General features: G+C 31.6%; 1 protein-coding gene across 1 annotated transcript in view; it reads right to left on the bottom strand.

Moving 5' to 3' along the window:
- Positions 1–18,915, bottom strand: part of LOC140436698 (cytochrome P450 4C1-like) — a 62,424-nt gene that overhangs the window by 15,030 nt on the left and 28,479 nt on the right. The window contains exon 9 of the mRNA XM_072525739.1: positions 8,061–8,129. Within this exon, the coding sequence (XP_072381840.1) occupies positions 8,061–8,129 (69 nt within the window). The remainder of the gene's footprint in view (positions 1–8,060; positions 8,130–18,915) is intronic.

Genomic DNA, 18,915 nt, shown 5'->3' with positions numbered 1-18,915 from the left:
AACAGAACAAACTATAATTTAAAACATGCTATGTAACAATATCAATGTTTTATCTTCTCTACTTTCGTAAAAATAAAGTTTTATCTTTAAATTTTTGTGAAGTTACCGATTTGTGAAAACCGATTCGTATAGAAATTTTTAGTCACTAGACACCAAAGACCCAAAATTACCACATATTAGAGATTTTGACGGGGTAAAATTATTGCGTATAGAGATATTATGGGTTTGTCATATCGCGAAATTGGCCGTCGTGTTAATTGTACGGCAATGACGGTTATGCGTGTCTGTCGTGTGTGGACAAACTAAAGTAGAGGAACACGAAGAAAACCAACTGGTCAACTGAGGCGTACTACAGAGCGTCAAGACAGGCGCTTTAGATTACTGGCTCTGCGAGACGGTTTGCTACTACGCGTTAAATTGCTGACTAATGGTTTGGAGTAGTAGGTAGACCTGTTAGCATGCGTACATTATACCGTCGCATTCGAGCCTTTGGACTGGCTTTATTCCGCCCACGACTAGTGCTTCCTTTACTGCAGACGACTGTCATAAACGTTTGTGGTGCAGAGAACGTCAGCATTGGGTAGCAGAATGGCGTATGTAGCATTCAACGATGAATCACGATTCTGTTTAGAAATACATAATGTCATATATGTAAGACGCCGCTGTGGAGAGCGATGAAATATCGGGTTTGCTGTTGAGAGGCATTACACACGACAGTTGAAGTAATGGTTTGGGGGGCTATTGTCTATGCCAATTACCACTTGTGTTTATTCGAGGCAATATGACAGCTGCGCGTCCCTATATTGCTTGTCAAACTATGGACTTTCTCAAGAAGCTGCCGTTAAGGTTTGTCAGTCCTTGCTCCGGATTTAAAGCCTATCGAACTATATGGGATATGATGGAAAGGAAACTGTCCGACTTTGAACCGTCCTCCACATACTCTGGCCTACAGTTAATACATGAGTTGCTTGGAACGAGGTGCCACAAGCACACATCGATTATCCCATTTTATCAATGCCTAGACGTATAAAGGAGTATATTCAGCTACAGGGTCGCCAAACACATTATTATTTTTTTTTAAATACATTTTAATAAAAGTATATACTCTACAAACTATCTATTAAACTTCGTTTAAATTTTCGCGGCTTCTACCTTGTCCCCACCTGTGGAGTCGTTGGTTCCTTTTTGCGCCGCTTTCGCTTTCAACCTGTTGAATTGTTGATAATGGCGGCCGGCAGTTGTTAACATTAGATATGCCTTAAATTCACATTTTTTAGCAGTGGCACTTCGTGCCATCAAAACGTAAATAATTACATTTTGTTCATTGATGTTTTAACTATTTGATTACTGAAAGTTACATTTTTTCAATTTAAATAAGTTTTTAGAATTGTGTGTGTGTGTGTGTGTAGATAGTGGATGGCATTAGAACTTGTCTATTTGCCACAGAATATTTGTATTTTTTTTTCTTTATTATTATTATTAAGGATAGGATAGGGATAAAAACATGGCCACTCGTTTCTTATCTAGGGACCCATCAAGACATTTTTATTAAGACAAACTAGACTAGGTCACGGGCAGGAGGTATTAACAAATGGGGTAAAACAGAGGTTTGGATTCTAATTACATAATGTTTGTAAACACATATTTATATACACATATATACATATACACATATTTAACCATATATGAGCTAAATATCTATTTTTGCTTCTAAAACAAACTTGATTAAAAGGTTGTATATTTCTTTCTCTTGTTGTGCTAATAAAGTAGGAATGTTAGTTGGTAGACTTACAAACTTTTTCAGTTCTTGGTACAGCATATCTGTATGTGCAGTATATTTTTGACACTCTAAGAAAAGGTGATTTATATCGGCTAAAGGTTTTTCTGGACAGTGAGGACAACACGGAGAATCTAAGATACCAATCCTAAACAAATGTGCTGGAAAGCGACCATGATTAAGTTTTAAACGTGATATAATTGATGACTTATATCTATTATAATCCCACGAATTGATGTAAGGAATGTTCGTCGGTAAAACCGGTTGAAGTTTAAAATAGAGGTTCTCTGATGTAGTTGAAAATTTACTGTACTGAGTTTCCCATCTAACCCTTACATCAGCCTTATATAAATTAATAAGATCTGATGGGTTGCACATGTTTACTTTCAATTCTGAGTCAAGTGCTTTTTTAGCTGCGATATCAACTGCTTCATTCCCAGTTATCCCTGAATGACCTCTAACCCAGACTAATGTAACTCGTACACCATACTCCTGCAGTTTATATAGACTATTTTTTATAGATAGAAGAATATTTTTATTATAATGATTAAAATGAGGGCTTTTAATGGCGTTCAAAACTGAGAGAGAGTCTGTTACAATTACCACAGATAAAGGTAAATTCATCTCGCACCAATCTAAAGCTTTCCTAATAGCTATAGCTTCTGCACTGAAAATCGATAAATAATGAGGGACTTGATATTGCTCAACATGGTTAATATTAGAAACTAAAAATGCACAGCCTGTTTTAAATCTTTTTTTTGATCCATCCGTATAGATGATGATTTTATTCTCTCCTAAATTACAGAGTATAGATTTGAAAATTAATTTTGATAGAAATATATTATCTGGATAGTTTGGAATTATAATGGTTGGTTTAAATATTAAGGCTGCAAAATCGATTTCGTAAATAGGATATTTTTTTTGGCTATGTATTAGTTCTTTATGTCTCTCAGTGTCAATAAAAGCATCAGCAAGAGGGGGAGACGTTTTAATTCTCCAATATTTGTTTGTAAGATTCTGGACCGCTATATTTGATATTTTTTTGACCATAAATGTACTAAACGTCCTATACTTTATTAGCTGTTTATTAGCTAAGTACTCTCTTCGAAGGCACAAAGGCGGTTCTTGTGCTTCAGCGAGAACTGCACAATTCGGTGACGACATCATAATTCCTAGACTTATTTTAATTGCCTTATATTGAATTCTGTCTAAGATTAATAAGTTTGATTTGCTAGTTGAGGCATAAATAGTACATCCATAATCCATTATTGAGCGGATGTATGACTTGTAAAAAGTAAGAGATATTTTAACATCTGCACCCCATTTATATTTCGAAACTACACGCAGAAGGTTGAGCCCTTTCTCACATTTTTGCTTTACGTGTTTTATGTGGCTGGTCCATAGGAGTTTATTATCTATATAAATGCCGAGATATTTATATTCTTTCACTACGGGTATAGTAAAATCACCTATGGTATACAAATCGGGTGTTTTAAGTCTGTGCCTAGTAAGACACATAACCGCTGTCTTTTGCTGTGAAACACTAAAACCCATAGTATGTAACCAATCACGCATGCAGCAAAAAATATACTCTAAATCTGTAATACATCGTTCATATGAACTATGGATAGTATAGAAACAAATATCATCCGCGTACTGTATAACTTTTATAGTGTCATTCATCAAACTATGCAGCTCTGCTGTGTATACATTAAATAAAAGTGGACTCAATATTGATCCCTGCGGCAAACCGTTATATACTGTTCTTGGCCCGTGGAGTACATTTCTGTGGTCACGAATATAAATTTTTCTGTTTAGAAACAAATTTATTAAGTTATTTGATACCTGTTTGCTGATACCCATTCCACACAATTTTGTTTTTAAAATACTCAAATCAACCACATCATATGCACCTTTTAGGTCCACAAATAGGCATAACATGTATTTGTTATCAGATAAGCATATTTGTGCATCTGTAACCATATGGGTCAATGCATCTATCGTACTACGGCCTCTCCGAAATCCATACTGTGTAGTGGGTAGGAGAGAATTGCTTTCAATAAAATGTTCTAGGCGAAACTTAATCATGCGTTCAAAAGTCTTGGTCAGACAAGACATTAACGATATAGGTCGATATGATGAGGGTAATTTTGGATCTTTAAATGTTTTTTTAATTAAACATCTAACAATATTTTTTAACTCCTCAGCATAATCTTGTTTTACCCACCAGTTGTTAAAAATTTTTAAAATTATTTGTTTAGCTGAATCTGGAAGATTGTGTAAAATTTTATATGTGAAACCATCCAAACCGGGAGCCGTGCTTCTGGTTTGGTTTAATGCCAAAATTAACTCTGAATAGGTAAAAGTTTTAGACATAGTATCTGAAGTAGAACAAAAATGAAAATTTTTTTGATTGTCTACATTGACATTAGAGACCGAAGGCGGGGCCAGTTGATTTAGAACATCCTCAATTAAATCTTCGTGCAATGGAGGTTTCTTTTGTTTATGATATTTGTTTCTTATAGCTTTTACACAATTCCAAATGTTTGAAAGGGGTGTAGATCTATTGAGTTGATTAAGAAAGGTTATCCAACTATTTTTTTGTTTTAACTTGAAAATGAGTTTAGCCTTTGCTGCAATATTTTGGTAATTCAGATAATTTGTAATATTTCCTTGTCTTCTGAACAATTTAAGTGCGTGGGAGCGACTTTCAGCTATATCAGAACATTCTTTGTCCCACCAATAGGGCCTTGGGACAGAAGGAATGAAAGGTTTTTTAACGGGCATGGATGCAGATGCTGCTGAAGATATAACTTCAAATAATTTTTTTTGTTATTCGACAGTTATCTGAATCCTTTAGAGATAAATTTGAACTGATTTCATTTTCAATAAGTGCTTGGAAGGCTGACCAATTGGCACGACCGTCATTCCACTTGGTTGCCGGATTGATTTCGATAGATATGGGAGCAATTTGAAGCTGAATCTGAATAGGGTAGTGATCAGAGCCTAGAGTATCTTGATTGCCAATTTACCAAATCTGCCAAAAAAGGGAAGATAAGAGTTAAATCAACTGCAGAGTGATTACCATTGGGATTAACTCTAGTGGGCGATCCATCATTTAAAGTAATTAGTTCCAAAAAATCTAAAGCTTCTGTTAAATCCTTTCCCCCGCGATCTTCCGGAATAGGGCCCCACCTGTAATTGTGTACATTAAAATCGCCGCAAAAAATTGTACGAGAGATATCAAACTGTACCAATAAGTTTAACCAATCTTTTTTTGTGGCTGCTATGTCTGAAGGTTTGTATACTGAAACGAAAGAAATATTTATATCTGGAATAAATACTGCACATACTTCAATGCCCCTTGTAAAGTTTTGAATTATTTCACTTTCTTGATAGTTAATTGTTTGTAAGATAAATATACCAACTCCGCCATATCCGTCATCACGACACCTTTTAATGAAGTTATATCCCTTAATATTAAAATTACTATTAGACCTAAGCCAAGTTTCGGAAAGTATGATAATATCAACATGGTTTTTATTAAGGTAATTTAACAAATTATTTTTATTAGATGTTATTGATCTACTATTCCACTGCAAAATTACTAATTGGTTTTTAATTGTTTGTTTATTAGCCATTTTTAAAGTTTAATCAGTAAAATAGTTTTTCACTTGAATCTGATTCACTATATGTATCCATGGCATCATTTGGATCACTTGGAACAAACGCACTTTCTACAAAGTCCCGGATATTAGATTCCATGAGAGTATTTGGTGGTAATTGAAAATTTTTTTGAAATTTATTTATGAAGGAGGTAATTAACATTATAGTTTTCTCTTTATAGTCCATAAATTCTTCTCTGTAGGGGTTAGGTATAATGGGTTTAGGTTTTTTACTAGGTTTAAAAGATTTTTTTACAGGCATCGTATCTGGTGTAGGAGAGGTTGGGTGTGTTCGTTTAATTGATTTAAAAGTATTCACTTTAGAAGCTGGTTTTGGTTTTTTAAAAGTACTATTAGATGATGGACTGTCGCCAGAAGTATTCGGTAAAGTTGGAAAATTGTTATCGTTGTTTAAAATAGAGAAACGGTTATTCGTAGCCACCTTCGCATATGATGGATTATTGTATATATTTTCGGCTTCTTTAAAAGAAATGTTTTCAACTGACATAATTTGTTTTATCCCCTTTTGCTTTGCATATACAGGACAAATACGTGAAATTGAGGGGTGATCGTTATTATTACAATAAATACACAAATTATTTTCTTTACAATCCTCTTTTGTATGACTTGTATCTGTACACTTTTGGCATCTCTCATTTTTTGATTTACATTGTCTAGCTGAGTGGCCATATCTCAGACATTTGAAACACTGTACAACGGGTTGTATGTAAGGTTCAACATGAAAATTGCATAAATTTATTTGTATACATTTTGGAATTTCATTTCCTAAAAATTCTACTATTATCATTTGTCTGTTTACCAAAACTACGTTTCCATCAGAGTCTATAATTTTCCTTTTCATACGATTGACACTTAATACCTGTTTGTTTGATTTGATAGCCGTTAATAAATATTCTTCAGAAAAGAAAGTATCTACCATCCTGACAACTCCTTTTTTGTGAGTGTAGAATTTAGGTATAAATGCTATTAACTCATTTTTTAATATAACTTCGTGGTTAACTAAACTATTGGCTATTTCTAAGGTATTAAAAATAACCTTTACCCTATTAACTCCTACAGGTTTAATGTCTATTACATCTTTTTTTAAAATTTCATCTTTAAGTAGAAAGTGCCCTATTTTAATTGGAAAAAGTCTCCCTAAATTTTTATTTTTATGTTCCACAAACACATAAAATGGGCCATTATCTCCTGGTCTATAACTGTTATTCATATCTATTTGCTGAACATACCTGCTATTATCACTATCAGTGTTTTTTTCATCGGGCGGCTTATCGCCGCCTGTTTTTTCTGACATCACTTACGCTTTAAAAAACTCTAATATGCTCTGCGTAAATATCAATACCAAAAACTAACAACTAATTACACTTCTTATATTTTACAAGAAACAATCACCAGCTAATTCACAAAACTCGAATACGTCCACCCACCTTGACTAACGAATTCGAACTCTGGTTTTTAGAATTGTCACGTGTATTGTTCTTGACCATGTTTAAATCTTTTAAAAAATTGCCAGGCAGTTTTTTGCACAAGCAGTGTTAAAATTTAAGACTATACATCGACTTAAGTTCAATAATATCACATCTTTTACATACGGATTAAGTATGTATTTTGTACTATAAAGTTTTTTGGAAAAAATTTTAGCTATTAATTCACTATGTGATATTTTGATTTTCACTACATTTTTTTTTAAACTGGGTTGCTTTTTTACCAATGGAATGTATTACTTCACATGTAGGTTGTCTTTTACATATTTTTTATATTTTTATTTTCACTACCTTTTTTTTATAAAACTGCGTTGCTTTTTTACCAACGGAATGTATTACTTCACATGTAAGTTGTGTTTTACATAATGTTTTTCTTTTTAATTTGCTTGAAAATGACATGTTCTTATTCACATTCTCCTTTTAATTTAAAGAACTGTTTTTCCTTTTAAGAGCAGCTTGGTTCTTCACAGGTAGGGACTGATGCTGTTTTGTAAACACAAAACGAAACGTTTCCGCAATATATGGAATAGTTAACACTCTTAGTTTTTTTTATTTTTCTCCTCTTATCTGACTAGTATCTTTAATAGTTACAGTATAAAAGGGATTTTCTTTTATTGCAAATTACATGAAAAATTCAAAATAACTGCTGGTACTATCACTACTAGTTGTACAGCCTCTTATTTTAGTTTCTAGACCCATTTTACATGTTCTTTATTATATATTTTGATTTCTTTTTATTCTCGCACTTCAAGAGATGCAGAGGCGTAAGTATGGAATTAAAAAATGAAAAACTTTATTGCAATTAAAGAAGAGTTTCTACTTAATAAAGTAAAATTTGTTTTGAACAAACAATGGTAGTTATTCAAAATTTATTAACTATTGCTATATTAGTAATATATAGAAAATTTCATATGTCAACAGAATTATAGTAAATCTATTTCTGTTAACCTTGCTGATTCTGTCTTACATACAATTAAGTAAACTATCTATTTTTATTAAGGACAACTGAACTAATTTAAATGTTTTACTTGACATTAATCATAAGTTGTGTACCTATAACAAAATTATGACTATTTTTAGAAGTAAAAATCATATCAAAAAGGTTTTATTTACCTGTACATCTTGGAACAATCCGAGCATAGTAAAAACAAAGCAAAGAGTTGACGCTGTAGTATCAGTGCCCTAAAAATGTCAGAAATGCAATAAAATAAAATCAATAGTGTATTGTATATATACCAAATATGAGAACTTTGAGTAGTAAATTGAATGTCACCATCTTATGGGTATTGAAATGAAATATCTTGTTTTACTGTAGTTTCAAATGGATTTAAATTTAAACAGTTTTAAAAATATTTTACTTTAAAATGTGTGTATGTTTTTGAAATAAAAAAACCAAATAGTGTCATTTGTTACTGATGAGAAAAAAATGATAATTACAATGATAAATTTAATAACCCTCACTCGCTAATACTAGCGGCGAATCCCCAAAAAGAAGAACATGACGCAGTGCCGACCCACACATTAATAATAGATATTAGAGATTTTTTTTTATTATTGAATTTAATCAGTATTTCAATAATTAATTATCGCAGGTAATAAGTACATGTCATTTGTTTCTGTGAAATAAAAAAAAACTATCTAAGATAATACAGACTAAATTTTATTCATGCTTTTTAAAATATTTCGACCAATCCAAACGTTAAGTGATCCCTGCCAATAAAGATACTTTTCAAATTAATGATCCGAGATCCGAGCCAATCCGAAGCTTGACGATTTAGATGTAAAAATCAATGGGGCATTAGTCGATAAGCAACCAAACATACATGTCTCTCCGTACGCACTTAAATGTTAAGTACGGCAAATTTGAATCTACCGATACCTTATTTGGATTAGCCGCAAAGTTTTACGTACGTTGCGAGTGCGGGATGAACTGTTATTTCGGGATGGATAAGTACTTAATGAGTGAAGTGATAGTGAGTGGACTGACTAGCTTTTCCGGTTTTTTTTTTCAAAATTAAAGTGTAAACAATTTCAAATAAATAAACCTAAAAAATGCAAGCTATGGAAGAAACTAAAATGTCAAAGCTTGTAAATATTAGTGGGGGGGGGAGTACGGGAAGTAATAGATTATATTCGGATAAAGTACAGCTTACCGATAGTGAAATAAAAAACAAACTTTTCTGTTGGCGTTGCATCTTATTTTTGACAAATAGGGGCAAACATCAAAATCCGTGGTGTGAATTTGGTAACCATAGTTTAAAGGAATTATTTGGGGCTTTATAGAAACATGATATTTCGAAAGATCATACATATAGCCAGATTTATTTGACAAACAAAATATCTATGTTTCACTAGATCACGTTCAACGTGAAAATGCTATTAGACATAACGAAATTGTAAAAAATAATCACGCAGTTTTACGTCAATTAATTGATATTGTTGTCTTTTTAAGTTGTCAGGAATTATCACTTAGGGGAACACGATAAATAGAAGCATTCGTTAAATCAATTTAATTATAGAGAACTAATAAAAATTTTTAAGAAATACAATTTGAAATTTTCTAATTAACTTTCTGATTCGAAGACATTTAGCGGCGTATCTAAAATAATCCAAGATGAATTTTTGGAATCAATTAGTTACATTTTAAATAACGATATTAAATCTGAGATTCAGAAAACCATTTGCTTTTCGCTGAAAGTAGATGAAACTACTAATATATCATGTCATTCACAATTATCAATTGTTGTTCGATATGCGTTACGTGGTAATATTTATGAGAGGTTTTTAGGTTTAACAAACGTGAGTAAAAGCAATAAGGCAGAATATATTGTTAGTGTTGATATCAAAAATAAATTGGTAGGTCAAAAGTTAAAACTATTGCACCGCAAGCTTTATTTACTTCCTGTCGAGCGCATAGAATGAATTTAGTTTTGCAGGATACGTGTAAAAAAATCAAAGAATGTCTTTTTTTTTGCCAGTTTAAGCGAATTTGCCTCATTTTGGTTAAGCTCACCCAAATGGACTTATTTTTTAGAACAGAAAAAAATGTCACCAGTTTGTCAGACGCGATGAAATTTAAAATCTCTGTTAGTTTTTACTGAAGCAGATTTTCGTTAACAGCTTTAGAAAGTTTTTAATTTTATTATAGAAGGCGACGATTTTGAAAATGATGACATCTCGATCCGTGAAGCAATCGGTTTGAAAACTTAATTAAATGTTTCTCTTTTAATATCTTTTTAAATATTTTTACTCAAACCCATTTGATATTCAATCTTGTTTAAAATAAGTCAACTGACATTATTTATTCCAAAAATAGAATAACAAAACTGGTGCAACATCTCAAAATCAAAAACTAGTGGAATAGGTTACAATATATGTATAATTTTATATACTGCAATTCATTATAATAAACTGTTACCGAAATTATAGGTAATCTAATTTGACAAGAGCTATGACCTTGTAAAAAATTACCTTAAACAGGTAAACTTGTATATGGCATCAGCATGACTCACAGCTCTTGTAAAAATCCATTACCGCTTATAAATTATTGTCATTAATTCTCTCATTACCACCAACTTCTGCCTCAAATAAACATATTGTCGAAACACCATAAAACAAGAGAGAATGTCAAGCTTGTTCCAAATGTCAATAGGAAAAAAAATTTAAAATCTCTACAAAACTCTAATAAATTTTACGATGATGTTAGTCAAGTAGCAGCTAAACCCATTTTGCTACATACAGACATCGTAGAATTGAGTTAATTTATAAACATGTTTAGGTTCTAAATTTATAGGAAAAAAACAAAAAAAAAACAAAAAAAAAATTTCCTATGATGATTGAAGCGTTTTTATTAGACGGTATACCTATCTGAGGAGACAAAAAAGACCTTGCCGACCTTGTCTCTAAAGCCAGGAGCCTCCACTGGTATAAGTAGTTATTTTTAAAAATGGATAATGTCCGGAAGTTGACTGTATACCATATTAGTTAAAAACTCGAACATCCTTCGAAAAACTTCTGTTTTAAGTGGTAAATTTCATTAAAAAGTTAAATTAAAAAACTCAAATAAATTATAATAAAGTTTAGAACGTTTTTGGACTAATCAGTCCATTTTCAAGAACTTTTGGATTACTTGCTAAACCAACTGCTAAACCAAACAGTGGTTGGGTCCACATTGAAGAAAACATACTTGAAAGTATTAAATTAAACGGCAAAATGCCAATGTAATTGGATTACTAACCGAAAACACAAGAGCCTACTCCAAATAAAATATTTCTACCTCCGAACGTTAGCGCGGGAGTTTAATATGAATGGAGGACCATATGAATTACCCAGATCATTAAATGGTCAGGACTACTATAATTTTTTACAAAATGTTTTTCCGGTATTTCTTGAAGACGTGCCTTTGCAAATACGCCGTGAAATGTGGTTTCTTCAAGACACAGCTCCAGCACATGTTACCAGAATTGTTAAAAATCTCCTTGCTTATCCTTGTCGTTGAATTGGTATGAATTGACCCATTTTATTGCCACCACGAAGTTCATATGCAATGTACTGGATTTTTATTTTTGGTGACATCTGAAATCGTTAGTTTATGATAAACTAGATGAAATAGAAACAGAAGCTGAATTACGGGAACGAATTTTTGATAGTGCAGACATAATTTAATTAACTATGACATTACTAATAATTGGATTCGTTGTATCAATGCATGTGTTCGTGCAGGTGAAGGTCACTTTGAACATTAATTATAATAATTATTGTCAAGTAAGTAAAAGTACCTAATTAAATTTTAGTTTACAAGTAAACAAATTACTGATAGTCCGAACATAGCATAAAAAAATAAAATAGAATTGTTAAACCTTGTGTTTTGTAGTTAATTTCTACTGTAAACTACGTAATTTAGTTAAAATCCTCGGCATTCAGCACCTTAAAGCTGTATTAAAATACATAATACCAGTTCAGTTAAAAGATTAAATGTTTTTTTTTTTTTTATTGAAAATTATTGATTTTTTAAAAATTGTGCTATATTTCAGTACATTTTAGAAAAACATTACAAATAATTTTTCTCAATTAAATTAATTACTTTTTGGAAAATAAAAAAAGATAGTACTTACTTAAGTAAAAATAGGAATTTATTTAAAAATTTAAGCTTCAATACAAAATCTTTAGATAATAGCAAATGGCGCATTATTTGGATGTAGATATAGAACAGGGAACCAACTGCCAAATTTTGAAATATTAGTTTCTGTCGTTAAATAGATTTACACAATACCCCTGCACCCAGCTCCAGAATATAAATCTTAAATAATACCCCTAGCGTCATCTATTGACGAAAGGTCTATGTTCTCGTACAGATTCGCGAAATAGTAATTTTAGAACAAAAAACCACAGTTTTTAGACCACGCTTTAGTGATTTCAAAATAATCTGAAAGTTTATAAGAATATCGCATGAAAAACAAATATTAAATCTTTAAAAAGCCTCTGAAGTATTGTCAGAACCATCCAATGCACATAATAAACAGCAGGTAAGTTTACAAATTATTACATTTTTATAATGTATTTTATAACCTCAAATCTGTTACTTGGTTCCTTTTTCAATAATGAAGTTAAGTGAAATGTGGGGGTTTGGTGCTTTTTATTGTTGTTTGGTTCCATGATCTAAAACGTCTAATAGAAATAATATGGATTCTTTTCTTATTGGTTCTTCGTTCAGAAATATGATATTTATGGAATCCGAAGTGATGTGCACATAGGTAAATGACCACTCCTGACCATGGAGCTGCGCGAAGCCGGAGTCAAATTCACGTAAAGGCTAAATGGTTCTATTGTAAGTGGAATTATACAGTGCACAGTACAATGCGTTTCGGATGGAAGTGGGGACTAAACCAAAACCTAGATGTTTTCATATTTTTCTAGGATGTTTTTTGAAGTAGGATTTGCATGATAATAGTCCTAATCATCTTATTCGATGAACACAAATTAAGTGGTCAGACATAATTACTTTGGTGTTTTGTAATAAATCCAAATATATTTAGATACACTTTTTTATAGTCAGTTTGAAAAAATACTGGTTACCGTATAAATACGACTCTTACCTATTATAAATTTGTTTTAGGATAATCATAGCTTAGGTAACAACAAAGATAGTTATTCAAATGGTAAGCAAAAAGGTGCAAGTGAGGACAATAGTACAGCTAAGGCTCATAATACAACTATGGAAGGCCGGAACACCGAGTTCTCTGAGGAGAGTGACTTTGACAACAATATTGCAGATCCTGATTTTCAAAATGATGAAGCCTTATATCCAGAAAGTACCGATGATTCATCGGACAGCAGTGCAAATACGGGACACGATTCTAACAACAAACTATCCTCAACAAGTAAACCAGAAAGAGCATTGGAAAGGAAGACCAAGAAAAGGAAGAAAACGGTACATTGGACAAACAGAAGAAATTCGGAGAGACACCAATAAAGCATATATTTCTAAAAGAGGGTTACATTGAGATTCTAAACAGTTTATTGACTATCGATGTAACTGAAAAAAAAAATTGTTACACAAAAATTAATAGTGACATCCGCAGAGAAATTTTTTAGAAATACTGGAATGTTGGTAGTTATGATCGTCAAACATCACTTATTATCGTCTTGGTTCAAAAAAATGCAGTTAAAAAACGAAGAAACCATATTCAAGGTAGTCGTCTAAGATTGCATTCAAGAACATATACGATGAATAAGTTTACGGTGTGCCGCGATATGTTCGTAAAAACCCTAGGAATATCCACTAAACGCGTAAATACAGCACTTAAAAAATCAAGAGTATTAGACTTAAAAGATAACCGCGATAAGCATCAACATCATAAAAGGTTATCTGAAATGAAAAAGGAAGAGGTTATGTCACATATTAACAAAATTCCAAGGTATTAATCTCATTACCGACGAACTCAAACAGAGAGAAAATATTTACCTACTGACATGACACTTGAAAAAATGTATAACCTTTATAAATCAGAAAACAATAGTCCTGTAAGCTTCTCATATTATATACGTATTTTCTACACCGAGTTTAACATTACACGTAAAAAAGGATACATATAATAAATGTGATGCTTTTTCTGCAAAATCCGCGGCTTCAAATATCGTTAGTGGTATAAAAAATTTTAACCAACAATATTATGAACACTTAGAAGCAGCCGAATAAGCTAGAAAGCAAATTAAAAAGATTTTAATCAAAAAAAAATCTAATCAACTTGTAGAAACGATAACATTTGATCTTGAGAAAACGTTATCACTGTTTTATTTGGCCAGAAGTTGTCACCGGACGAGGATCGCAGGAGGTTGGATATTGTTTAAAAATGTTTATAGATCTCCATCTAGACCCTGAGATCAAAGAAATTCGTTTTTGGTGCGATTCATGTGGCGGCCAAAACCGCAACATTAAAATAATGTTTCTTGCTGAAGCATGCCTTACATAATCACCCTACATTAAACAAGATAATAAATTTTTTGGAATCGGGCTACAGTTTTCTGCACAAAGACGCTTATTTTAGCGATATAGAAAACGCCATAAAATTTCAGCAAAGATTGTATGAACCAGAAGATTATGCAAATATTATGAGAAGCTGCAGGAAAAAAAGGCAATAACAGTAAACACCCTGACGACTACCAGTGACTTCTGAAGTTCAAGTACTCTAGAAAAAATGATTGTCAACAGAAAAACTGATATTATAGGACAAAAAGTAAACTGGTTGTTGGTTTGAAAAATTAAAATCGAGAAGGAACGTCCATTTAGTTTATTTTTTAAATTCTCACATAATGATAATGAACAGTTTATGGAAGTTGATTTAAAACCAAAAGTTAAAGGTAAACCACAGCTGTCATTAACAACTGACTTGGAGCTTTCATGGCCGACTGGAAAACCAATTTCTGCGCCCAAGTTAAATGATATTAAACCTATAATGCATTTGATTCTTGAAAACGAGCAAAACTTTTTTACATCATTGCTTGCTAATGACTAGACTTGGGCAAATATGCAAATAAAAAAGTATGAAATATGCGCATAAATATGCAGTATTTTATGCAAAAATATGCAGTATTTTATGCAAAAATATGCAGTATTTTATGCAAAATATGCATATTTATCCAGAAAATATGCATCTGATAAAAAATATTTACAATATTTTTTTATTTACAAAAATCCTTACAATATTATAAATACATAACATATACAATTATTTTGACATATAAATATTATTTTGAATTGTGGTAACAAGAGATTATCAAATGATGTTCAAAATTTTCTAATAAAAACTTATGTCTTCTATCTGAATACATATATTTGTAAATAGAAAAACTACTTTCGACTGGGGCATTTTTCAAAATTACTATAATAGATGGTTCTAAATTAAGTGGTTCGGAAAATGTCCCAGCTAGTACTTGAACCACTTCAGAAAGAACCTGTTAACCACTATTTTTTCCATGGTTACTTTAAATTTTTGAAAAACCTTTCCAATAGTACCTATTAACGTTTTGACACAATAACTCAAATTCTTTTATTAAAACTGTACTCTCTAACAATGATAATTTGGAGGATTCTAATTGAGTTATAGTTTTCTGGACAAAACTATAATTTGATTTTATGAATAACAGTTGCTGTTCGAGGATGTTATTTTGGAAGGCTTGCTTACTTTCCAATAAAGATTGGCAACAAACATCCGTTAAAAGGTTAATTTATTTTTTAAAATCACCAAAATGATCAGCATAGAAATTAGTTGCTTCCAACCATGTTCCCCAACGTGTTAAAATTTGTTGCGGTGGCAGTGGCAGAAAGCATATCTCTGTAACATTGTATTCTTACAGGTGATTTCAGAAATACCTTTTTGAGGCTCGCTATTAAACTGTTAACTAGTGGAAATTTTTTTCTTACTTCCTCTTCAACTTTGTTTATTCCATGCGCTAAACAAGTGACATGTATTAAGGTTGGATAAAATATTTTTAGAGGGTAGAAAAGCCATATCCATGATGAACGGAATTCTGTGGGACCAAACAATATCAAAAGCGAACAAACAACTCATATACAATACCATACTTAAAAGTGTAATCACATATGGCAGCGAAGTTTGGCAAATGAAACAAAGAACAGAGAAACTGTTACTAGCAACAGAAATGGACTTCTGGAGAAGAGCAGCAGGAAAATCAAGAAGAGATCGGATACCAAATGAGAGAATACGTGAAATGATGGGAGTCAAGCATACAATAGTTGATGACATAGAAACAAAACAGTTAATATGGTACGGCCATGTACAGAGAATGCCAGATGACAGGATTCCAAAACAGATTTTGACGTGGACACCACAAGGGAGAAGGAAAAGAGGAAGGCCGAGAAAAGGCTGGAGAGAGGGAATTGAAAAAGAACTAGAGGAAAGAGAAATCCCTCCAGGCCTATGGCTGAATAGAGAAGAATGGCGGTTAGGAGTCGGAAGGCGTCGGAGAACGCTGTAAACCGATAGAAGTAGTAGTAAAATATTTTTAAATTTTGTCCTGCTTTCACCATATATGGTGCGGCATCAGATAAAATAAGCAATAATTTATCATTAGACACAGCAGCAGCAAGAAAAAAGTTTGCTAATGCTTCTTGTAGAAACCGTGATATTGTTAGAGCGTTGGTTTTTTCCACTTGCTTACAGTAAATTAAATACGATTTTGGAAAGGTTTCATCGCTAAGTACACCAATCAATAAGTGCACAATGTATCTTTCTGACGAGTCAGTGGTCTCGTCCACACATATGTAAAAGTAATTATTACCTATTTCTGCTTTTATGTTGTGGATAACTGAGGTGTACAACAAATTGACATTATTTCTCTTTAGAGTTCGTTCACTGGGAATGTTTTGTTTGCAATATTTTTTTAAAAAAGAACTAAAGTTTTCATTAGATAATTTTGAAAGCGGTGTATTAGAAGATACTAATGCACGACACAAGTCTTCGTTAAAAGTTTCTTGTTCGGTTTGTTTTTTGGAACTTGACTAAAAGCACTTGGACACTGAAGGTTGATATTTTCACCGGATGTGGTTTTCACTTTTTTATCTAAATGTTTCGTGGTTCTGACATGCTGATCTATTTGAAATTATTTTTCAGATGAAATCTAAAAAAGAATATAAATATTCTATAGTTGTACCCATTTTTAAAATCTAAGATTGTAGAGATAAACTAAAAATGAACCGTTTTTGGATAAAAATTAAAATATTTAAATTAAATCAAATAAAAATCGGTGTAGTAATCTTGAAAATGTCAAGAAATGACTGTGCAAGAAGGAAGAACCCCCAAATATTTACAAGAGGCTCTTGGTCTTTTCTGTTTACATTTACAGAAAAAATACTGTGAGCATAAATTAAAAGCACTTAATTAATTAAGTCCAATATATGATATGTTTTTGTTTTTAGCAAAATTAAAGCAAACTATGCTATTATTAGAAAAAAAAATGTTAGCGTCCTTTCAGTAGACTATTGAATGATTTTAATTTTAAATAGGTATCCTATTTTTTATCGCAAGGAGTTTAAAAAATGCTTGAAAAAAGAAAAAATACATCAATTTATTGCGAACTAGCCTTGTGTCAGCACTTTTCTTAAACATAATCTCCAATTTTAAAATCTTTGTTTGTACCACCGTGTAAATTTTTAAAATAAAATAAAAAATAATACGTATGTACTTACGGTTTTGCCACAACATGAGCAATAAACTTTATCCATATCCATAGATAGCTCTTTGTAAGGTTTTATCCAAGTTGAAACATTGCTTGTTTTCTGCATTTTCAAAGCACAATAATTATTCACAATTAGAAATACACGTTGTTTACGCCTCCAATTTAACAACAAAAGTGATACCATGTGAAACTGACCGTCAAAATAAAAAATTTTACCTAGTGACGAAACGTGACAAAACTATAAGCCGCTGTCTTTTATTAGTTACTATGCCAAGAATTTGAATACCAAGTGATTATAAAACAAAATTTAATATTGGCATTTTCATGCTATCTGTAAGTTTGAAAATAAAAATATATAGTTTACACCAAATTTTCAAATTATATGCACTTTATGATCACTTTTATAAAAATATGCAAAATTTGACAATTTTGCATTTTTTATGCATTATATGCAAAATATGCCATTTGCATATTTGCCTAAGTCTACTAATGACGTTATTATAGATGATGTAGATAGTTATGAGGGTGACGTTGATTTTGAGTTTGAAACTAAAACTGAATAATGAGGCAGATTTTGTTAACAAGTTCTATCAAAAAGAATAATTTTACCATTTTTTTATTTTCTTTTACCTTTATTGATACTTGTTTGTAACATTAAATATTGTTTTTACATTTTTGTATAAGGAACCACATTACTTTGTTAGAAAATAAACCTGTTTTATTTGGTGACTTGACATTGTCTTGTGATCCCTGAAACCCAATCGTTGCAACTTTATCAATAGAAATACTGTATGTTTCTTTAGAAAAAAAATATTCCTATTAATACATATGGAATTAAGTGACTGGGTCTTTTTAAAATTGTATAAAAAATATTGAAATTTAATTTTTTAAAAAGGAACCAAGTAGCATATTTATTTTACTCGTATAAATAATATTTTTTAAACTACTTTCAGACAACAAAAGTATAAATTACCTATACTAATATTGGACGTAACCTACAATATCTTAAAATAACCGTTGTTCAAAATAATCGATTCTAACTCATGACAAGCAATTTTGTTGATTTTCTCAGTTGTTACTTGATGATGCTTGCTTCCCTGTTCTATACCTACATCCATTTAAGCGAGAAATAGGTATCTTGCAGGTATTAGGTACATTTCCTAAGATGTCAACGACCTTGAAATAATAGTAAATAAATAAGTTAAAAGGTTGTATTATGTTAAATACCGTAAGTCACAAACGAGTTCTTTTTCTGAAGTACTTTCACTGC

The sequence above is a fragment of the Diabrotica undecimpunctata genome, chromosome 3 (genome assembly GCF_040954645.1).
Source record: "Diabrotica undecimpunctata isolate CICGRU chromosome 3, icDiaUnde3, whole genome shotgun sequence".
In the NCBI taxonomy this organism is placed as follows: domain Eukaryota; kingdom Metazoa; phylum Arthropoda; class Insecta; order Coleoptera; family Chrysomelidae; genus Diabrotica; species Diabrotica undecimpunctata.
This window is presented reverse-complemented; position numbering and strand designations above follow the sequence as displayed.